The following is a 24,804-nucleotide window of genomic DNA, read 5'->3' on the forward strand; positions in this document are numbered from 1 at the left end:
AACTTCCCCACTAATTACAGGGCCAACGTGATCATCAAATGGTTCAGAAAAAACTCATTCGTTCATTCACTCCGGAACAAAAAGTCACAAACCTTATTTATGAAGGAAATTGTGTATTAAATCCATCTCCATTACATGTCCAGATCTCCGGTGATTCCACGTCTTAATTATTTTCCTTTTACAGTGTTTTTCTCTTCAAACAAACCGCTAGCGAGAAGAAAAGCAGAATATGTATCTCTCAGCAACTCGTCAATCCCGCAACAGATACTCCCGAAGCTGTCCTAGTTACCACTCTAACAACCATGGAGAATGCATATATGCGTCTCTGTTATTTCAAAGAATAAACGTACTAGAAAATACTTTGGCGTCGACGAGTTGTCGCCGCACATATTACGAGAAAATCAGATCAGATACTTTTCAAAAGTGAATGAATGTGGATGGTTTGATTGACAATGATTAATTGGTGCGTGGTAGAGGGTATTTTCTGTGGGGTCATTACAAGGTGATGTGTGATTATCTATTCATAAGACGTTTTATTTTAGTTTCCTGTTACTACAATTAACAAATCCTATACGATCATTTTGGATGATGTGGCACCAGCCGTTTTCTATCTGGATGAACTACGCCATTTACATGGTCTGTACGAAACTTGTTCTACGCACAGCCTGCACTGAGCCTGTCACGACTGACAGTTTCAGTGAACCTCTGCAAATCAATGTTTTCGTTGCGGTCACATGCTAAATATTTTGTTCATGGAACTAGATTAAACAGTGTAAATGTTGTGCAAGATTGGAATACTCATACCTTTGACAGGGTTTGTCGTGCCTCTAGAATGCTAGCAGAGTAATACACTGAGTTTATTGGCGCACCGTATTTTGTATTGAAATGAGTTTAATCCATTTCGAACTGCGGAAGAAGACTGAAAGGTGTAGGATATGGGTTTCTACACACTTCTTGGTCCTAGGGAAGAGTAATAATTCACGTAAATTTACGTATGTTCACGTGGAAAACTGAAACACTCCGTTTCAGAAGTAACGAAGTTCTTAGCTAGCAGGAGCACTTTTTTTTTTTTTTACTTGTGTTGCTGCCCATTTCTAAAGGGTAATGGCGAAAAGAGCCGTAGTGTCATTCTGTAAAAGCAGAAGATAAGCCAGCATTAATGAAGTTAAGCCATATGTCAAAAATAAGCCATACGTCATAATTAATAACACGACGTCCCTGATAAGACAGGAGGCTACGAAAAAAACGCTGATAAGAGAAGTGGGACGTAACGAGTCGAGGCCTCGGTCTCTGCACCACGCAGACGGCCGCTGCTGCGACGCTTTGTTAGGACTACCAGTCGGGGAGGACGCCTCGACATGGGGGCCATCATGGCGCGACGGGGCGCCGTGCCAATGGACGGCGGCGACGCTGGTGCAGGCGGCGACGCGGCGTTCCACACGCACCTGTAAGTCTCGGTCCGCAGTCAGTTTCATATAGTACTGCGTAATTTCGAGCCCGATCTGAGAACAGGGACTGAAAGGGGGTAGGACGTCAAACGGGCCGACTTGGAGCAGGAGAGGCATCACAGGACAATCTAATTTCCAGTGCCTATACTTTTACAAATAAATTCATAAAACTTTGTCAGCATCTCCAGGAAGGATTCAGGATTCACACTCATTGATAACAAAATAATTTTTTTTGCGTGTGAAATTTCATCATTTTTTCGCTTACTAATGGTTGCATTTGTTGCTATAGGTACACTTTTCTTTGTAAGTTAGAGAGATTCTTTGATGCATTTTGCACAGCATACATACCATACTTACAGGTGTCTGAAACTCTAGAATTTATTTAATTTATGAAAAAAACGAATGATCTGTTGTATTTTAAACTTCATGTTTAGAAAAAACACATTTTGTAGTTAATTACCTCAATTTTTACCACAGTTTTTAATAGATTTGGAAAATTCTAGAGTTTCATACACCTTTAAGTATGGTTTGTATGCTGTGCAAAATTCATCGAACCATCTCTCTTACTTATGAAGAAAAGTGTACCTATAGCAACAAATGCTGCCATTAGTAAGTGAAGTAAATGATGACATTTCACATGTAAAAAAAATTACTTCGTTACGTTCTCGAACTTCCACTGCTATGAGTGTGAATTCTGAATGCTTCCTGGTCATGCTGACAAAGTTTTATGAATTTATTTGTAAAAGTATGGACAGTGGAAATTAAAATGTCCTGATGTGCCTCTCCTGCTCCAAGTCGGCCCGTTTGACGTCCTACCCCCCCCCCCCCCTATTAAACTGTTGATATATGCATGTATAAAGTATTTGCAGTCAGCGTTAGCAGAGTACTATATATAGACATTCGACCATGCCAACTCACTAAAACCTTTCTCGGCCTTATTCGCAATTACGAGGTGAATCACAAATTCTATGCATACTGTATCAACCTGTATCGCCGGAATACATTCAATTTATTTTCTTTTTATTTGCGTCGACAGTTCTCTAACATTTTAGAAATGACAGCTTTTTCCGCTTGAACTGTTATTAAACATGTTTACTTACTTACGGTAACGATTTCGGCTGCCGTGACAGTCTCGTGTAGCAGCTGTAACAACATAAATTGCTAAACGACCATTTCAGTTTTAGGGAAACGCTGTTCCCAAAAATCTGTAAAAGTTAAATCTTATTTTAATAAGTTGTACCACTTCCTACCTTAGAGTAAAGTGCATAAATCCTTTGAGGGCGTAGTTCCCGCGACAACCACGCGATCATACTTCATATGCTTCATAGAACAGAAATCGTCGTTGTCTGTACGAAAGGACGTAGCACTTCATTAAATACGACGAGATTATGTCAGACGAAGTCGTTAAGAACGAATTCACTCAACTTATTGCAGAAAATAATTTCAAGTAATGTGTAAGACGTAACGTTCAGATGTAGATGTTGTACCATGCTAAAATACGTACTTATGCGTAATTTTCTGGTTTTTAGTGAAGTGTTGTCCCTGCACAGCATTTTAAGAAATACATCAAACAGTCACATTTTTACGTATTTGCTCAAACAGGCGTTTCGGGCTACGGCCAGTCTTCAATGTACATATAAATCTTCAGTTAGTAAATTGTTAAAAAACATCTATTACAGTTTAATGCTGCATCTGCCCTGTGTAAAATACCAATTGTATCAAACTACTGCACTTCGCGAGTTGTATATGTACAGTATATTCCTCATCAGATCTACTCCCTATTCTCCTTGTTTTTGCTCCAATTTTCCGTATATCTTCGGAGGAACGAATATGCATTGATGCACTTCAGTAAGGTAGGAAGTGGTATAACGCAGAAAAAATTAGCTCCTACATATTTTTCAAAATAAAAGATTTTCTTGAAATTTTAATGGTCTTTTATCAACTTCCATTGTTGCAGCTGTTACTTCAGAATGGCTCAATAGCTGATATCGCGATTGTAAATAAATAGACAAGTGGAAAAAGAACTGCCATTTTTAGATCACCGATTAAGGTTTCGATGCTTTCCCTAAGTCACATCAGGTGACTGCCATGTATGATCCCTGAAACTAGATAACAGCCTATTCACTTGTTTATTCTTATCTAAGATGCACTTGTGCTCAGTTAACAATCTGTTTCTACACTACATAAGCTATCAAGCTATCATGCTGCTATGAGCTACAGATCAGATCTCCCCCCCCCCCCCCCACTAGCCTATCACTGTGAACCACCTATGCCGGGTTCTGAATGTCCACCTCCGCATTTCAGGGGGCTGGTTTACAATATAAATGAATAATTCTCATCCAGTTTTTCCTGTTAAAAGTCTCCTCTGTACAGTTACTAGATTACATTTACCCATCAATTATCGTGTAGTTGTTACTAAGTAATTATTTTCCGATTGCTGCATCCCCTTATTTACTCAAACAGTAACTCATTACACATCCCAGAAGGCTCTTATCGATGGTGTGATATGCATAGCTCGATGCATGAAATAATGAACAGATTAATAGTGGAGTCTTGTGAAGAATGAGGGTTTATCCGTATTGCCGCAACGACCTGTTCGATAAACGATAGTTACTTTCGCAATATGGCCAGTATGGACATTTACAAAGTGCGTACGCAGTTAATATACATAGATATTTTTCGTACATTCGGCGTCAATCACTCGAATCAGTCGAACATCGTGAAATTCGAACTGACTGCTCTCAAATACATTTACATGCGAGAAACCTCGAGTATCAGCCTTCCTGTCATGAAACTAACGCTCAGACAACGTACAGTACTTAACCAGACGGGAGCGGTAAATCTGTGATCATATGCTCAGTGGATCGAAAACGATTTCGTGTCTTTCTAAAAAAAAAAAAAAAAAAAAAAAAAGTGTTTTGTATTGTTCCATTCAAACCAGAATTTCTAATGTTCTTGAAATAACTTTTTATCTACGAATTTAATGTTGTTAAATAAAGAAAACTAAAGAAATTCAGCATTCTTTCCGAGCTAGTACCACATCTGCTTAAATAATACTGAAGTACTATATATCTTTAAATTCCCTTCGCTACAGGCTGTGGCAAATAGGTCATACAGAGTGATCGCCTGTCATTCCACCAGGTAAAGTCCATAGTTCGTCACAACCGTAACTCAGATTGTATCCCTCGCTTCTGGCGAATTTATTTATGACGACTGCAGCGAATACTTACGTTCCGAATAAAACATTCCGTTTGTTCGCCAAAGTTTTCATGGGATGCAAGAGTCCGTAGCTGCGACGCAACTTGTGTAGATGGACAAGTAAGCTGACAGATAACCAAGGAAACACTCGAAAAAACTTTTCCTTAAGGTACAAATTGATACTTTTGAAGGACACCACATAAATAGTCGTTTATAGGCATTGAAGGTGAACACTTTCGGACATCTTACACTTTATCAATAATAGATAAGCGTTAGTTCTCATATATAATATGAAGAAAAGAAGATACCACGTTTCATTAAAAAAGTGTTTCTCGCATAAGGGGAAATAGCTTTCTGGGAATGTTCGTTAAAACTGCGATGACATCCATGCTTTACAACTTAACGTCGGCTGCAGCTTTTATTGCTATTAGAAGATAATTGTATGCTGTGAAGTACATCATTACTTCTTAACGACGGATAGCCCACCAGGCACAATGGAATCCGTGTGCTATTTTCTTCCTTGGCCTTTACAGTAGACCATGTAATATTTCAAAAGTGATCGAAATTTTGAAACTGTTTTCGATAACTGTTTCGGGAGACCCTAGTTATCTTGTGTGTATATCATGGTAACATTTCTGACTACCGAAACTAGTTTGTTTAAATTCGTCAGTTTTTTAAACATGGCATCATCGCCAACGATTCACCATTCTATTTCTCTCCACAAGAGAACACTTATGGTTTTAATAAATACATATGATATATTAAGAAGCCATACCGGCTTCAGTGTAATGCCAAATAAGAAAGTTACATATATTAACCAACCAAAAAGAAAAAAAAACCGTGATCCTGTTGAGTACTTTATTTCGATGTACCGAACCATCTGCAGTTTCAGGTGCTCTCACATTACCTCTACATGTCAAATCAGGTGTACAATTTGGCAGTTTGTGGCGCTAGACTCTTTTCTATATCGTGTTTCCGTGCACTGTCACGTGGTAATAACACAAAGAAAATTGATTTGCAAGGGATCATCACTGGATGCAAAACGAACTACTCTAATATACAAGCAAATAATTAGTCTCTAAAAATTATTCACCTTAACAGAACGCTAAAGAAAAACAACATACCTTGCTATTATGTTTCCGTCTTTAATATTGGCTTGGACAAAAAAAAATGTAATTTTGGTGACTGACTTAATGCTATTATACGCACATCATTCCTAATCTTTATTGATCAAATTATAGTAACGTTTATATAGACGAGTGTGCTGATTTCGCATTTTCCTACTAGGTGCCGGCCGAAGTGGCCGTGCGGTTAAAGGCGCTGCAGTCTGGAACCGCAAGACCGCTACGGTCGCAGGTTCGAATCCTGCCTCGGGCATGGATGTTTGTGATGTCATTAGGTTAGTTAGGTTTAACTAGTTCTAAGTTCTAGGGGACTAATGACCTCAGCAGTTGAGTCCCATAGTGCTCAGAGCCATTTGAACCATTTGAACCTACTAGGTGCCTGATGCTGATATCAGAGCTCCGAAATGAATTATGATAAGAAAGGGTAATCAAATTGTTGTTTCGAATTAATTTTAAAAAAATGGTTCAAATGGCTCTGAGCACTATGGGACTCAACATCTGAGGTCATCAGTCCCCTAGAACTTAGAGCTACTTAAACCTAACTAACCTAAGGACATCACACACATCCATGCCGAGGCAGGATTCGAACCTGCGACCGTAGTGGTCGCGCGGTTCCAGACTGTAGCGCCTAGAACCGCCTGGCGACCACAGCCGGCAATTAATTTCAAAGCGGAGAATAAATAGTTAACCACGTAATAATACATCAGCTGATGTCTCCATCTGGTCATCAAAATGAAAAATGAAAGAAAAGATAACGCCTTCGCGCACAGCAGAAGCAGGCAAAAATAATCTATACCTTGAAAGGCCGCTCACTTCACTTTGTCGAGTCGTCACGAAAGTACCAGGCGTTGTACAATGTGTTTATATAAACAACCGCAAGAAAGCGGTTAGATGTACCAGCACAGTGTCTATGGCCGTAACTTGCTTTCAATAGACCAGTGTGTGGGTGCGTGAGAACTAGCCGGTACAGTGTTACTACGATGGACATCGATGCACATACGGCAGAGGAGATGCTGTGTTAGAAGTAATGTTGTATTTAAGAATATTTAATCTATCTTGAATCTGCATCGCAGTGGATGGTGGAAACGCAGCCGTTTTTATTGTGATTCTAAATGAAATGGGCTTTGGCCAGGTGCCATTACATTCGTAGTTACTAATTTTAGTCTGTTTCATTTGCCTTGGGAAATCATTGTATGTGGCGAATTCCTTGCATAATAGACGTTCTTCTAAGGAATGCGTTTCTGGCTTATTTAGTTCCAGTATTCAGATACACTGAATGATCTCCAGATATAGATAGGGATAGGTACCAGACTACCAGTTAAGTGGCCACTGAATCGCAGTGGATAAAGTTGCATGTCTGTTTATCCATGAAAACTCAAATTACGTATGTTACGCATATTCGAGACGGCGTGGAGATCTTTGAACAGACTAGACAATGTTTGGAGGTCCTTGAAAGGTTGCTGTAATCTACGTTTTGAAGGGTTCATATCATCCTATGACACAATCAAGTGGTTAAAGAGTTTTTAAAAACTCACAGTGGCACGAAGATAATGTGCCAGTCTAATATTTCTCACGTAGTTAGTAAAACACGAAACATTTTCGGACAAATGTTAACAAGACGCTCTTCCTTGTTTCAATGGGAGGAAAACCGTTCCCAAAGACTGTAAAATTATTTGCAAATAGCCCAGTACGTTTAGTATTCTAAAGTAATGATCTCGCATACTGTTTTCGGCATAGTCTTAGCGCCTTTTTGTTCCACAATTTGTTACCAAATTAATTATTCCTCTTAAAATCAAAATGTGTATTATTTATCGTGTCAGATGCGAACCTGTCATGAGATATATGTGGATTTTTTTGGTTCAACCAGCTTTTGGTACACCTCTACAGCTGAACGTAAACGACTTGTAGCCCTTTTTTACGTACTTATTTTCTTCCTCTTTTACAAGGTGTTACACTCAATTTCACGACATAGTTTCAAATGAAATAATCATATCAATATTTCTCAGAAAGAAACATGGGAGAAAGTTGAGCAATTACTGTAATCCTTCCATGTACTTCGTTCGTGAAAAACAGAGATGTTTCACTTAATTTACCGCAACTTTAAGGAAATTATTACATTGAAAGCAAATTCCTCACTGAATCATTTGCTCAGTTTTTTCGAGACATAGTGATCGCTTTTCATCCTTTTCATTCGTACATTGTATAGAAAACTTGACTTCAATAACTACAACGATATTTTTACCAGACCAGTCCGTTCTTTAGTTTCATCAACGCACCCTTCTTCGCTGTATTGAAGTAAGGAGTGTCTAAAATTGTGAAATTCCTATATCCTAACTTGCCTGATACTCACCCGCTCACATTGTAGCTGGTAGCAGTAAGGAAGACCCCAAATCATCGTTCTAATTTCCTTCGTCACGCCCTCTGCGGAGGCGCACACAGAGATACGGCTGTGGTACAGCCGCACGGCTCCCATGTTGACCCCCAGATACGTAATGATCACAGTGTTACGTCAGCGTTGAGTTTGTATCGCTAAACTTCCTTGCCCTTTCGCCTATGCTAATGAACGATACTAGGCAATCAGAGAACCATACATTCTCTCCTTTATTTTTCTGGGTATATTGTCCACAAGTAAATGGTTCTGAATTAATGCGTTGTGACCGCTTACGCATATGTCCCGCATCGAAACTAAAAAGAAAGTAATTACGTCTTTTATGTTGTGGGTAGCGCAAGTTGCAGACTTACAGAAAACCTATTGCCGATGGCAGATGTGGTTTCGTTTACGCCGTGAGCGGATGGAAGAACATGAAACAGTGTTGTTTCTTCTTCTGGTCTCCAGCCCGAAAACTGGTTCCGTGCAGCTCCCCTCTTTAATTTATGTTGTGCCTCCTACATCTCTGCTTAACTAGTGCGTATCCATTACCATATTTACGATTCATAGACGCCTCACCGCGCCCTACAAAAATGGCTCTGAGCACTATGGGACTTAACATCCGAGGTAATCAGTCCCCTAGAACTTAGAACTACTTAAACCTAACTAACCTAACATCACACACATCTCTTCCCGAGGCAGGATTCGAACCTGCGACCGTAGTAGTCGCTCCGTTCCAGACTGAAGCGCCTAGAACCGCTCGGCCATAGCGGCCGGCCCGTGCCCTACAAACCGATCCACCCTTCAGTCGATCTGTGGCATAGTCTACCTACTTTGCTGTCCAGATAATAAAATTTAGCTACTTCTTTCAGTATGTGACTTCCTGATTTATTTCCTCTGGTATCATCTGAGTTCAGCTTACTACATATTACCCTTGTTTTTCTTTTATTTATATTCATCTTATAAGCGGTTTGAAATCATATTTTCTGCTTCCTTTCAAAGCACGTAACACAGTGGCAATCTTCGATGCATCAACTCCAAGAGGTGGGAAAGGACTTCGGAGACCAGCTCATTGGAATGAAAATCAGCCAGAGTAAAATAGAACAAATGGAATTTAGACGCATCAGTCGATGCTGACGGAATTAGCTTAGTAAATGAGTCACTAAAAGTAGATGATCAGTTCTCCTATTTGGGCAGCAAGGTGAATGACGACCGCCGAATTAGAGACGGTATAAAACGCAGACTGGCAAGAGCAAGATGGCAATTGTGAAGGAAAAGTAATTGGGAAACATCTAATGTAAATTTTTCGGAGTGTGATCTCATGTGGAAGCCAATCGTGGGAGATAAGCAGTTGGAACAGTAATAGGATAGAACTTCTCGAAATGTGTTGCTAGAGAATATCAAACATTGGATGGATAGGTCGATCAACTTATGAGTAGGTACTGCATCGATTTGGGAGGGAAGAAATATATGAAGCAAGTTGATTACAGAAGGGATCTGTTGGTAGGACTCACCCTGAAGCATCAGGAAATTGTCAATGCGGTAACGGAGAGAATTGTGTGGGCAAAAACTGCGGAGGGACACTGTGGCTTGAGTACAGTAACGAAGTTCGAATAATTTAAGGTGCAGTAATTACCCAGAAAGGAAGAGCCTGCACAGGGTAGACGAGCGTGAAGAACTTCATCAATGGAATCCACACGCACACAACTTTTTTTTTTGGGGACGATTGACAGTATTGTCCCATTCTTCTGGTGTGCAGAACTTTATGTGGAAAGTAACTTTCGGATACTACGTCACTACCAAGTAGGAAACCTCGATGAATCTCGAACTACACTTGGAAATAACTCCCACAGTATAGTACAGAAGGTAACTGAAAGAAATACGCAGTGAGACAAACAGAAATGACACATTTATTCAAAGACAATAATTATGGTCCCATGGGCGTTACATGGTTCTTAATAGTGTGTCTGATCATCACGGACGGCAGTGCATGCTGTGCGACATGTCGTCATGCTGGCCACAAGGTCGTTAAGAAGTTCTTGTGGCAGTGTGTTCCATTCCTCCAAATACGCTGTTGACACCTGCTGGGTGGTCGTTGGTGCACTTCGACGTGGTGCAGTACGTCTCCGCAACGCATCCCACCCACAGTCGATGGGATTTAAGTGGGGGCAACGGGTGGCCCACTCCGTTCACCAAATATCCTCTCGTTACAAGAGCTGTTTCACCTAAGCTGCTAAATACACTCTCGCACTTTCGACCGTTAAAATGAAGGTCGAATGCATCCATGCATCCCTGAAAAGACACCCCTGGAGGGGGGAGGAAAATGAGTACTGTGTCATAATAGTTTTGAACGATGAGCGTTCAAAGATTTGGAAGTAAGGACGCCCATGCAACATTATGCCTTCCCACATAACATTCGACAATGCTGGATATGAGAAGAGGTGTAAGACGTAATGCTTCCGGGAACATGATCGTTTTGATGGTCCAGGTGTTATAGTGTTGGAAGGCGTAATGTTGCATGGGCGTACTGACATCCGAATCTTTGAATACGGTACACTGATCAACGTCATTGTGGCACTGTAGGCCTTTACGATCTGTACCTATTGTGGTGTGCATTCGGCGCTGCTTTCATCTTGATTGATCATACGGCTTGACCGCATGGAACAGCGCAGGTGGAGGAGCTCTTGGCAGCCGGCGGTTTTGGCCGAGCGGTTCTAGGCGCTTCAGTCCGGAACCGCGCTGCTGCTACGGTCGCAGGTTCGAATCCTGCCTCGGGCATGGATGTGTGTGATGTCCTTAGGTTAGTTTGGTTTAAGTAGTTCTACGTCTAGGGGACTGATGACCTCAGATGTTGAGTCCCATAGTGCTCAGAGCGATTTGAACCATTTGAGCTCTTGGAACGAGAATGTATTCGTTGAATGGATGGGCCTACCCATTCCCCCGACTTAAATCCCGTCAAGAAACTAGGGGGTGCTCTGGTAAGAGGTACTGAAGCTTATCCACAAGCACCGATAACTATCAGCAGTGGTCAACGGTGCTGATGGGAGGAATGGAACGCCTTACCACAAGAACTACTTAGCAACCTCGTAGCCAGCCAGCACGCCAACACATTGCAAAGCACGCTCTTGCGGTTTTTTTCTTATTTCAGTTACTTTCTGTATTGTACTGTAGCAGTTCTTTCTATCTATGTTCAAAATCACAGCAAATTATATTACTTGGAAGAGAGATTCATGCGAAAGTTACTTTTCACCTTAAGTTTCGCACACCTGTCTTTTCCAGCCTCTCCCTTTGTCGTCAGGCTAACGCTGGAACGTGGAAATACCCCGAAGATTGCAAAGCCAGTTGGGATCCCCTTTGCTCCACTGCCAGCTAGAAGGGATATTTGGCTGCAAAAGGTGAAGTCCTACAGCGTTCTGTCCTACTGTCAAGGGTCGGGAGTGAAAGACATAACAAAAATTCGTCTGATAACAGCTGCCATTGCATTTGTCCCTAAATCAATAGCGTTTTCCCATAAGTTTAGTAAACGCATTAGATACAGATAAGACTACAGCGATCAGTAATGTATTCTCCTTCACTATTTACAACTTTATGCCAACGCTGTGATAAATTTTGGATTCCAAAACTGTAGAAACCACGTGGTTTTGAGGGGAAGAACTCGTCGAGACAAGGTCGGAGCGAATTTTCTTCCGGAAGGGAAGTTCCCTAATGGCTGTTCGAAAAAGCTGAAAATCTGAGGGCGAAACATCAGGTGAGAAACGTGGATGTGGAATACATTCCGAAGCAACTTCTGCATAGCGGTTTTCGTCACTCTAGCAGAATGCAGTCGGGCGTTATCGTGAGGTAGTATCATTTAGCGCAGGGTTCCTCTTGCTATTCTTGGTCTGCGTCTGCAAGACGTCGCAGTGGTTGACAATACATGTCAGCACTGAGGGTAGCAGCTCGGGGAAGCAATTCGTAGTACATCACGCAAGTGTCCGGCGCAGTTCTAGAGCAAGTGGCTGGTTATCAATACTAAGGCGAGCTCGAACGTGCTGTTATAGTCGGCGCACAACTGATGGGACACAGCATCTCCGAGGTAACGATAAAGTGGGATTGTTCCCGTACGACTATTTCACGAGTGTACCGTGAATATCAGGAATCCGGTAAAACATCAAATCTCCGACATCGCTGCGGCCGGAAGAAGATCCTGCAAGAACGGGACCAACGACGACTGAAGAGAGCCGTTCACCGTGACAGAAGTGCAACCCTTTCGCTAATTGCTGCAGATTTCAATGCTGGGCCATCAAAAAGTGTCAGCTTGCGAACCATTCAACGAAAGATCATCGATATGGGCTTTCGGAGCCGTGGGCCCACTTGTGTACCTTTGATGACTGCACGGCACACAACTTTACGCCTCGTCTGAGTCTGTAACACCGACATTGGATTGTTGATGACTGGAAACACGTTGCCTGGTTGTACGTGTCTCGTTGCATATTGTATCGAGCGGATGGACGTGTACGGGTATGGAGACAACCTCATGAATCCATGGACTCTTCATGTCAGCTGGGGACTGTTCAAAATGGTGCAGGCTCTGTAATGGTGTGGGGCGCGTACAGTTGGAGGGATATGGGACTCCTGATACGTCTTAGATACGACTGTCACAGGTGACACGTACGTAAGCATCCTGTCTGATCACCTGCATCCATTCATGTCGATTGTGCATTCCGACGGACTTGGGCAATTTCAGCAGGACAATGCGACACCCCACAAGCCCAGAATTGCTACAGCGTGGATCCCCGAACACTATTCTGATATTAAACACCCGCTGTCCACCAAACTCTCGAGACACAGAACATCATTGAGCATATATGGGATGCATTGCAACGCGCTGTTCGGAGGAGATCTCCAGTCCCTCGTATTCTTGAGGATTTATGGATAGCTCTGCAGGATTCATGGTGTCAGTTAGCTTCAGCACTACTTCAGACATCAGTCGAGTGCATTCCACGTCGTGTCTCGGCACTTTTGAGTGGTCACGCGTGTCCTACATATTAGGAAGTTGTACCAGTTTCTTTGGCTCGTCAGTGTGGAAAGACCTAAACCAGAATTTCTCTACATGGCCTCTTCTTAAGGTGTGAAGGAAGATGGTTTCCTGTGGGGCACACGGTTCTCTCACTGAGGCAGCAACGCTCGGAGTGGACGGAGCTGCGGTGGTCTGCGCGAGCTGACGCACTGCGCGTCCAGCAGTGGGTGGGTCAGCTGCCGAGGCGCGGTGCGTGCAGAGTGGAGCGCACCTGGGCCGGCCAGAACAGGTTCCCGCCGGCTCCCAATTGCCACCGCTGCGCCCTGCCCCGCTCCGCTCGCGGCCCTGCCCTCCACCGGCCAAGGAAGGACACTTGTCTCGCCAGTGGGCAGTGGCCAGTGGCCAGACTCCGGACGACAAGAATCCGGATTCGCCAACAGGTGCTGTTCTCCAGCCAAGGTCGTTTTGCTCGTGAGAAGGAATCTGGCAAAATACTACTCTGGGAGCAACAAGCCTTTTTTGAGTTATATCATGTTAGTCGCATTCCGCGAATCCCACGAGCGTCTGTGAGATGTGCAAACATGTCAAAGATACACATTTTATTTAAGTGCCCGATACAATAAAATATACCATTCATATACTGTTCAGGTTTGAAACTAATTCTCAGACACCATATAAAAGTGGTTCCTACCTTTGTAAAGTTCAGAAACGCTTATGACGGGGTGGCCTGTAAGTGTCTCCTCGAAATCATGAAATAAAACCAGAACAATTACTAGCGAGAAACGAAATGGATCAAAGTCTTGGGAAAAATTCAGGGGAGAAATTTTGGAACATTGCTCTAAACAGATTGAAACAACTGAAGAAACTGTCTTAGTAACTTTTCGGTTCTCTTATAGGATTTACTGGTTCTGTGTCAGGATATTCAAATAGCACAAAAAGAAATAAACAGAAGGGAAAAATATTACATGGATAGCAACAACTTGGCACTCAAAAATCTGAAGCGTAAATAGTGGTAAATCGAGTGAGTAGCCCATTTAAGATATTTCGGCGAAACCTTTCAGGAGACTGGCCTGGAAAAGACTGGCAACGAAATTTATTTTCACAGAGTAGAAAATGTGCTATTATTCATAAAAAAGTTCTAAATGTAACAAAATTTCATCTCATAATACACAAAAATGAGTCACAACAACACAGCCGTCAAAATGGTGTGGCTGAAATACTCATTTTTAAACAGAAAGACGCCGAAGAAATCCAAATGAGATATTGGAAAGTGGACACGATAAAATGAGGTCATAATTCTGCTGAAAAAGTAGCATGCAGACCGAACGAATAGAGAAATTGAGAGCCACAGCACCATTTATTAGAATATGAAGAAACGCAGGCTTTGAAAGTCTATGTGTACTTTAAAGAATGAAACCAACTAACTACACATATTGTGGAATTCTACGAAACTCGCAGTGAAGCTAAAATTTAAACAATGAAACTAACGTGGGCACAAAGAAAGCTAAAAGGAAATTGTTAAAATGCCCCTTGTTGTTTATCGCATGGCCAGTAAGGCCCAAATGTTAATAATAATAATAATAATAATAATAATAATAATAATAATAAATAAAATAAATAAATAAATTCGTTCATCCGTTTCACAGATGGTATTGGATTCAGATCATAGATTTAGGTATTACACATATGAACCAGTTGTTTTTAAAAGTTCGTAAGTCCGCAAGCCGTAACTATCGGAAAATTAAAAAATCTATTTCACAAAAAAATTGCTACATTACAGACGTTACTTTTCTTCGTAGTTACGTGTTGCGAAAAGACATTCTACCATATTTTCACAAAAAATACATTTATGTGCAACATTTGTCTTCATAATGTTTGATGTAATGCCTTTTAATCAGCTTCTTCTACGTCCTTAGTTGACCACTCACAGATATCCTCATAGAAGGGAGTAATAAGCTCTCCCGGAATATACTGATGGAGTTTGCTAGTGGCCTCCACTTTTTTGGAGTTAATCAGACAATTCTCCAGCTACGCCTTTTCTTTAGGGAGTGGCATATTTTCACATTTTGCCGACTTAAAACTGTAGGATCTTAATCCGTCGTTAGTCATAAATTTTCAGTACTCCCTTGTTGTGCTTGTCCCATTCAAACATGCAGTATTTTGATATACCAAGCTGTAATTCTTCTTCTTTAGGAATATCCATCCCTACAGATTCAGTAGATAAAACTTTTGTTTTATCTGTGTGGACCTCGGAGCGTCCCCGAAGGACGCGGAGTCCAGTGCTCTACCCTTTGGACCACCACTGGCACTTACGTTGTTATATAAAGGTAAAACGTTAAGAGCTCTAGTAAAAACAATTACAGCGCTGTAACACGCCCGCATATTGCAAGAATCTCATTCGCTGGTGGCCCAGAGGGATTTCAACATGCGACAGCGGCTCCTTGCTGTATTTCATAGCGCTCATAAGTTTTTGCTAGCGCTCATAAGTTTTTACGCGTATATAACAGGAGCGTTCTATTGCTTCAACATGTGATAATGGAATATCTCGTATGAATCTGGGAAACACTGGATTTTACGCTTTGAAATAAGGTACTGGAAATAAAACCCAAAATACAGACAGTGGATGGATTTTTATTCGTAAAAGTCTTTGATTATCTCTGAGTGGCATATTAAACCATCGAGAATTTCTTAAAAATTCTGAAACATTAAATTTAATAATTTCTGTGAAGATTGCCATCAGTGGAGTAGGAGGATTTTCCCAACTAACTTTAATTCAGTCCTCCACCACATTACGTACATAACATTTAGTATGCACTGGAAGATTGGTAGTTGAAAACATTTTTACGAAGACTTGTTTCGGTTCTACTGTTAGAACCACACATTTCGCTTTTTCTTTTTAAGAACAGAGAAATTATATTTGCGATTAAGTGAAAGAAATACGAAGTTTTTTTGAAAAGGTCCCTGCACGATATTTTAGAATTTGCACCAAATGTAATTCCCATAATGATCTCTGTTTTCTGAAAATATTCTCTCTCTAAGTTGAATTTCCCGAAACCGATTGCTTGACGTATTAGTAAAAAGTTAAGTTTTTCCGTTTCTAAATTACTTATAGCGGTATCGCAACGGTAGCTCAACTAAGGTGCATCATTAATTCTAGGCAGTGGATTTTCCAATTAAGGATATGATCTGTTTATGATTTCAAGAACTTAAGACTTTCTACTTATCGTATTTTATTGTTAGAGAAACTTATTTCTGTAGCTTCTCCTGTGAGAAGTACTGAACTGTATGTACAGTGTCTTGCCAAAATTCAATAATATACTTGACCATCTGTTGGCGTTTTCGATCATTTTGGTTACTTCTTCAGTTAGGAGTCTAGAACTATTTTTATTCCTACACATGAATCGTCCGGGAAAAAGTGATATTCTGCAACTGTAAACGGAAGAGCGTTATTACAAATTAGCAACAGAGGACCCGAAATAGAGCTTTGTGACACAGCGTGACTGGCTGCCTCAAACTTGTGAAGTCCTTTAACGTTTAACAGCCAGCTTACACCTACCTGTAAGTAACCTATATGATACTAGAGATAAAAAGAAGCTAAGCTTCTCAAAGATGACTTGCATTTAGCCGGAATCATAGTGACTTCTTGCCAAAACCGACACAGAGAATGGATATTTTGTTCAGTAACGTACATGGCGGAAAATAGCTTCATTTTCAGGGCTTCAGTTGACTATCGAAGTATTACTGCCACGTCAAAGTGACAGAAATGCGTAGGTCTAAACTTGGTTGCTTTTCTTCTGTACATGGAATCGCAGTCAAGAACCTCAGCGAACAATCTATTAATCCCCCCCTGAAAAGAACAAAGTTGGTCCTCGGAGAGCTTAAATCCCATAGACAAAATCTGGGACTACTTCGAACAGTGGGTGATACATAGCAGTGAACATCCCCGCAGTTCGGTGACTCTTTGGGATCTAGTTAACAGTGAGTGGCTTTAGCTGGACGTGGCACACTCTGAGAAATTTATCGACCCGCCCTCCACGCTCAACTGACGGCATAATCAATGCTAAATATGGTGTTAAACGGCGGCTTAACCTTTGAAGTGTGGAATTATTTCAGACTGATTAGGTGTCCACATGACTTAGCATGAGTGAAAAATAAGAAACAAGCCAACACCAGCTAATTAGCTTGTCTTGATATAAAACTGCTGATAGCTAAGATTCGAAAGACCTACAGCCTTAAAGAACGTCATCTATGATACCCTGATCTCCTATGGTGGTATATCTGTTTCTTATGATCTGCTTTTCTCCGTGTCCTAATTTTCCGACTGTCATAATGACTTCAGACCGTAAATAACTGACTTTAATGCAACATAAATACGTGGTTTTACATCTAAAGCGCCAGCATCCCAATATATCATACTCGGTGAGATGTTCTCAGCAATGTACGCGCCCGGAGATTAAGACCGCCCGCTCTATGCCGTTAGGCACGTGGACCATTCGTCGCCAGTAAACAACATTCCGGCACACGTGCTGGTCGCGCCGGAACAGAAGCGGCAGCTAGACGCCGATAAAAATACGCGTCAGGAAGGGCCAATAAAAATTCCCGTGCCGACTACGTCCACGACTCGATGGATCACGTCAGCTAAGTTAACTGGACCTCGGCAGGAAAAGCCCATCTCCTTTCTTCGGAAGCGGCAAGTGGCGTATTTTCGAATTCGTCGAGGAATGCTGCTGCTGCCTTGTGTGTCACCGTCTGACTGCAGTGATTTCTCATATTATCGCCGCGTAGGAAGCTGGCTACCTATGATAGTATCCGCGATCTGCGCGCAGTGGTATTAACTACATACGGGGTGTTCAAAAAGTCTCTCCGCGGTGCCATATGATGGTTAGCCGCTCGTGCCGTATGATTGTCCGCGCCGGCCGCGGTGGCCTGGCGGTTCTAGGCGCTTTAGTCCGGAACCGCGCGCCTGCTACGGTCGCAGGTTCGAATCCTGCCTCGGCATGGATGTGTGTGATGTCCTTAGGTTGGTTAGGTTTAAGTAGTTCTAACTTCTAGGGGACTGATGACCTCAGATGTTAAGTCCCATAGTGCTCAGAGCCATTGGAACCATTTTTTTTAATTTTTTTTTCTGATTGTCCGCCTGCCTGGGTTACTTCCCTTCAAGTGGTCTCTCCAAACATTCCACTGTTCCCTTTATCTCAGCCAGCGTCAGTAGTATCGTTGGTGTATGTCGTCACGTGTTGACGTGAACGTTTAAGTTTAGTTCCTATGTTCGTTTATTTCTTTTTTGTCACTGTTAAAATGCTAACCATTGAAGAACGTGTGTTTTTTAGTCGAACAAGTGTTCAAAGCTGGCGGTAAATACACAGTTCCAGTTCTTCAAACATTTAGTTCAGTTTTCCCGGAGACAACACTCCCACATCGCGATACTGTGCAAGATTTGATTAACATATTTCGAAATACGGGTTCAGTGACAGATGCACCGAGAAGTGGTCGTCCTATCGTTTTGTCTGAGGATAAACTACTCGATATTTCCGATAAAATGTCCATGAGTCCGAACAAATCCGTACGAAAACTTGCCCAGGAAATCGATGTTAGTGTCGGAACGACCCACACAGCTGTAAGGAAAAAATTAGAACTTTTCCCATACAAAGTGACAGTCGTGCAAGAACTGAAAAATATTGATCATGGCAAGAGACTGCATTATTGTCAATGGTTCAAAAATTTCGTTCAACAAAATGGAAGCGATATTCTTAACGATACGTTCTTCATTGATGAGGCGTGGTTTCATTTATCCGGGTACATGAACTTGCAAAATTCTCGTATGTGGAGTACTGCAAATCCATTGTGTATTCATGAGGAACCTCTTCATTCTGTGAAAATAGGAGCTTGGATTGCAATTTCTAGACGTCGGATTGTAGGTCCCATATTTTCCAACGAAACAATAAACGCATAACGATACTGCACTGACGTTCTGTATCCATTCATAGGACAACTTGTGTTAAGTGAAATACTGAACGGTTATTTTCAGCAAGATGGTGCAACCGCACATACAGCTCACGTTTCAATATTACTGCTTGCTCATGTTTTTGGTGATGGCATAATTTCACAGGGACTTTGGCCTCCACGATCGCCTGACCTAACACCACCTGACTTTTTCTTCTGGGGTGCAGCGAAAGCAATTGTCTATAAAAACCGTCCAAAATCCATCCATGAATTGAAAAGTGCAATATCTACTTTCACTGCTTCTGTCACAGAAGAAATGTTCCAGCTTGTGTCTGGTAACATGATTAGACTAATTTCATTGTGTGTTCTAGAACAGGGAGGACATTTTCAACATATAATGTGAAAATTTGTAAGTAAAAATGAATATTCAATAAATTAATAACTTGTATGTCACTGAGTTTCATTTCGGTATATTCACTGCGGCATACGGCACGCGCGGCTAACAATCATACGGCACTGCAGAGAGACTTTTTGAACTACCCGTAGAAAATTTTACGCGGACAATAATTAGTTTATTATTTTATTTGTTTTATACTGTTTGTAGTGGGCGAAAAATATCTCTATAAAACCCACTGTATGCGTTTATATACGTTGTGCTGGGTCGATTTCAACCAAATTTAGTAAACGTATCACTTACAGTCTATGAAAAAATTTCTGTGGGAATAAGAACCACGTCTTTCTCCTAGCTTGAGGGTGTAAAGGGATTGGCATAGTAACCTAACTCAGGAACGTTTGCAGCATTTTCAGCCAAATATTGTACATACATGACGCATATACACATGAAAATACTGTGGACGACTACTACACCAAGGGGTGAGAATGGAAGTGGGAAGCCGGGAAATGTGAAAAAACTCTGTAACGACCAATGTTCGTATCGAGGTCGCTGGGCAGATCAGTGCCAGTCCCGATGACGTTTCACCCTCCCTATTCTTTATCTGTTGCTACGCCAAATTATATAATGAACCTTCGACTGGGAACTTTCAGACTCCTGGCTTGTCATATGGCCCTAGGCCCTGATAAGACTCAAATGATCATAATCAAATATAAGTACATTACTCGAAGACTCCATCTACTCTATTTGGCTAGATGATGTTTCCCCCGCATTGAGGCAGTTTTATCGCCAAACCAAGCAATAACCCAACGTTCATTGACAGCCACCGACCGATTAACCTCAGCAACGTCCTTTGCAAACTGTTTGAAAAGATAGCATTCCAACGATCATGATCGGTTCTCGAATCACAGGTCCTTCCGTTACAGTATATTTTCAGGAGATGGTGCTCCACAGCTGGTAAATGCTTCAAAAAAGTCGTAATCACCGCCTCAAGCTGCTGATAAATTTCTTTATTTAACAATCAGTTCGGTTCTTAAAAGCATTTACGGCATCATATTACGCGAATATAAAAAATTGACAAATTCGTTGTTTTATTACTTGTCGTCAGTGTTGTCACACCGAATGGTTGGAATGGCTCTAAGAACTATGGGACTTAACATCTGAGACTTAGAACTACTTAAACCTAACTAATCTAAGGACATTACGCACATCCAAGCCCGAGGCAGGATTCGAACCTGCGCCCGTAGCAGCAGCGCGGTTCCACACTGAAGCGCCTAGAACCGCTCGGTCACAGCAGCCGGCGTTGTCACATCGTAATATAAATAACACCGTCAACTGTGCAAAGCGGTGCACTCCTTCATGTTAAATCAGCAATCGACGTTAACGTTATGAAGCACTCTGATGATGATTTGATAATTGTTTAAATTTCTGGGTGTCGTCGCTAATTCCAGATGTACTCTCTCTTGATAGAGGGACTGGTGGCTCTCTGTTTAGTCTCTTAAATCCGAACCAACCGACGTTTCACCACAAGGAGCAGAGTCTGGGTGAAGGTCACAGAGTTACATATCAGCATCTCTCTCTAACACCTGAAGTAATTTACATCGTTCTTGGTACTCGTAGCACTTGTTACCTGGACAAAAATTACTGTGACTGCAAAACATCCCAATCACACCTATGACTGGGGATGGGCGTGAAATCGGATGACAGGTAAAAATGGCCGCATACGACCTGGTGGTATTTCTCTGTTCTCCACATACAAAACGAAACAGCCAATGTTTTACAAATATATGTCATAGGATATGAAGAGTAAGAGATCAAGGATCTGTGGCAGGAGCAAGGCATAACTTAGGACTAAACGTTCAAAGAATGTTTCACGAACACAACAATCTCATTTGTTTTTAGATTATTGTTTATAAGTTAAAATAAATGTTACTTTCATAACTCATCGACTTCATTTAACTCAGACTCCGGCGATAAACAACATTTAAATAAAAGCAGTAACATGAATGAAGCGGAAAAATCAGATTAAATTCGAACCCTGTTAACAAACATGAAATTTTTTATTTCATTTGTACTTCTAAAAAGTGCCTTGTCCACAACTGCTAGCATACCTTTTATCCAGGCAGAATTAGAAGTTTTCTCAGCACTCAGATAAAACTGCAGAACAAAATTCTCTACAGATAAAGATGATTTCATGTTTAGCCTCCATATCAAAGTGCAGTGGTGCTTGATCTACGAGATAGGGGTTAGAAAACTGGTTGTAAATGGTGCTTTCATTGTCAGGGTTTATCAGGCAAGGGGACAAAGAGGACGGCGTCAAGTTCCTCATGTCAATAGGTTGGCCCACTATCCTGGGTAATATGTCAAGCCTCTCCATCGTCTGTCACGATGTCAGGGCATGTGACATTGTTGGTGGTGGTAGTTCTCTCCAACGCTCACTTGAATAATGGTGGAATGTGGAACTGAAACTGATTTAATAAAGGTGTACAGTATTAATAATCGAAAAGCAGTCCACATGGTCACAGTTAATTATTTCAGTTAAATGTCACCTATGTCGAAATTGGTCCCATTCTCAGGATGTAAGCATTTTTGGGTAGGTGGGTAGATACGGAAATTCGTCTCATCCTACTTGGGCAAGTTTCTTATGGAAATGGCTTGTTGTTACTTCCCCCGAGCCGTTATGTACTACAAAGTGCATATCTCTGTCGTGCGGACAATTGCTTCTACAGTGCAGATTTGTGTTCTCGCAGACACTGATCCTGGGTTCGATTCTGGGGATGACACAGTGATTTCGAGGTTGGGCAGAGTACAAGTGTGTCTGAACACACATTGCCCCGAACGCTTCTAACGATGGGCATCCGCAGCTGATGACCCATGCATGTGTCAATGCGAACACCACGACATCGGGAACTACGACTAAAATGGGCACGTGTCCATCGGTACTGGACGTTTGCGCATTGGCAGAGCGTTGCATGGTCTGCTGAACCCCGATACCTTCATCATGCCGATGGGAGGGCGTAAATCCGTCGTCTTCCAGGGGAACAGCTCCTTGATACCAGCACTACGGGACGGAGACGAGCTGGCGGCGGTTTCATTATGCTCTGGAGAACATTCACTTGGGCATCCTTGGGTCCAGCGGAGCTCATGTAAGACACCATGATGGCCAAGGAGTGTTGTACACTGGTTGCAGACTACGTACACCCCTTCATGACGATCATGTTTGTCGACGGCAGTGCCATTTTGCAACAAGATAATGCGCCATGTGAAAAGGCCTGGAGTGTGATGGAGTGGTTCGAGGAACACAGTGTCGAGTTCCAGTGTGGAATAGCGGTGTCGAACAGTGCACCATCACCTTATAGGCCCGTTGTTCGTAAAGGACCATCTTCTACGCCTGTTCTCCATTCTCCTTTAGAGTAGGAGGAATCTGTAGTATCAACATAGATGTCCGGCCCACAGTTTACTAATGTAGACTGCGTGTCTTTTCTCCAAATCGACGGAATGGACGAAGAAGACTAGTACCTTGGCCGGTCCGTTCGCCAGATCTGATGCTGTTTTTGCTGTTGGGGAAGCTGAAAGACAGTGAAGTTGCCGTAGAAATGCTAGAACGTGTGCAGCAATAGTTGTATGGCAGACTGCTGGCTTGTGTTTACGATGGTGGTGGTCATTTTTAGTACAGGCTTTGAGGGTATATTGGTTCTTTACGTGCCAGACTCCACACAGGTACTATATTCATCTTTTTTTGTCTTTCGTTTGTCCTAGGCAATGCACCATTTAACAACACGACACCTCCACAGACGTAATAACTTCTGTGTAAGTCTGCACGTAAGCACCCATGTCTAATAAACATTCGTTTGTGCTACCACATGGAACAAACAACTGTCGGTATTTACAGTGTTCGAACTTCTCGTAAACTGTTTGCTTTAGGCACATTAAACAAATACCATTGACATGTCAATTTACTCTACTTTAATTGTGGTACTGTCAATAGGCATTGTTGCAGTGATATATTTGTACAGCCGGCCGGGGTGGCTGAGCGGTTCTAGGCGCTACAGTCTGGAACGGCGCGACCGCTACAGTCTCTGGTCGAATCCCGCGTCGGGAATGGATGTGTGTGATGTCCTTAGGTTAGCTAGGTTTAAGTAGTTATAAGTTCTAGGGGACTGATGACCTCAGATATTAAGTCCCATAGTGCTCAGAGCCATTTGAACCATATATTTGTACCTTCTGTAAATAACTACCCATTCGGAACTGATAACACTCGGTGTATGGTCTGCAAAGGCGGATCCTGCCCACCATTTCAATATGTGAAATCCGCATATCAATGGGGCCTTAGGTCCATGAGATACTTGCAGCGCAAATTATAGGTGAGTCACGTTGTATATGCAGCCATGTGTAATGTGACAATCACGTAAAACCAAAATTAGAGAATGCAAAAGGAAGGCAGATTTGTTTGGGGGTTTTTTGGAAAGTGGGATGCATCTCTTCAAGAAACAGGATACAATACACTGGTGTGACCAATTCATTTGTTGCAGTATTTGGAGTCTCTATCGGTTAGGCTAAAATGGCTCTGAGCACTATGGGACTTAACATCTATGGTCATCAGTCACCTAGAACTGAGAACTACTTAAACCTAACTAACCTAAGGACATCACACACATCCATGCCCGAGGCAGGATTCGAACCTGCGACCGTAGCAGTCGCACGGCTCCGGACTGAGCGCCTAGAACCGCTAGACCACCGCGGCCGGCTATCAGGTAGGCATTACAGATACACAAGAAATTTAAGGACGTGTTGCTGGGTTCGTAATTTGTCGCTGTAATTGATAGGAAAGTATAACAGAAACGCTCGGCGAACTTAAATGAGAATTCGTGAAAGAAGAACGACGTAGTTTTCGCCAAACGTTTTTCGAAAATTTAAAGACTCTGTATTCGAAGAATATTGTGCGAAAATTAGGCGGCCAAAATCTTATCGTGGGAGGAAAATTGGTGCACGTACAAACGCATATAGGAAATCATTTATTCTATACTATAATACTCAAATGGAATTGAACAGAACATCGATAATATTTTTCCGAAGTACCCTCAGACATGGACTTAACAAATCCTTGCAGAATATGCGTGTAGATGGAGATGAACTGCGCGAACCAAGGATCGTGTGACAAACTGGCTAGTTCTTCTGGCATGCAGCTCGCAGCATATTGAAAAATAAAAACTGCATTCGGATTGTTTGTAGTGCACGTCTTCATTTGCCACAACAGCGGAGAAATAATGCTTGCTGTTAGACGGATCCCCGATCAACGCTGCAGCTGCTGAAGGTAAGTGGGGACTGGCTGC

At 42.0% G+C, this 24,804-nt stretch overlaps 1 protein-coding gene across 1 annotated transcript in view; it reads left to right on the plus strand.

Moving 5' to 3' along the window:
- Nucleotides 1-1,325: 1,325 nt before the first annotated feature.
- LOC126263380 (uncharacterized) overlaps nt 1,326-24,804 on the plus strand; it is a 196,883-nt gene continuing 173,404 nt past the window's right edge. Inside the window, exon 1 of the mRNA XM_049960472.1 lies at nt 1,326-1,447. Coding sequence (XP_049816429.1) covers nt 1,359-1,447 — 89 coding nt within the window. The 5' untranslated portion in view covers nt 1,326-1,358. The remainder of the gene's footprint in view (nt 1,448-24,804) is intronic.

This window comes from Schistocerca nitens, chromosome 6, assembly GCF_023898315.1.
Source record: "Schistocerca nitens isolate TAMUIC-IGC-003100 chromosome 6, iqSchNite1.1, whole genome shotgun sequence".
NCBI lineage: Eukaryota > Metazoa > Arthropoda > Insecta > Orthoptera > Acrididae > Schistocerca > Schistocerca nitens.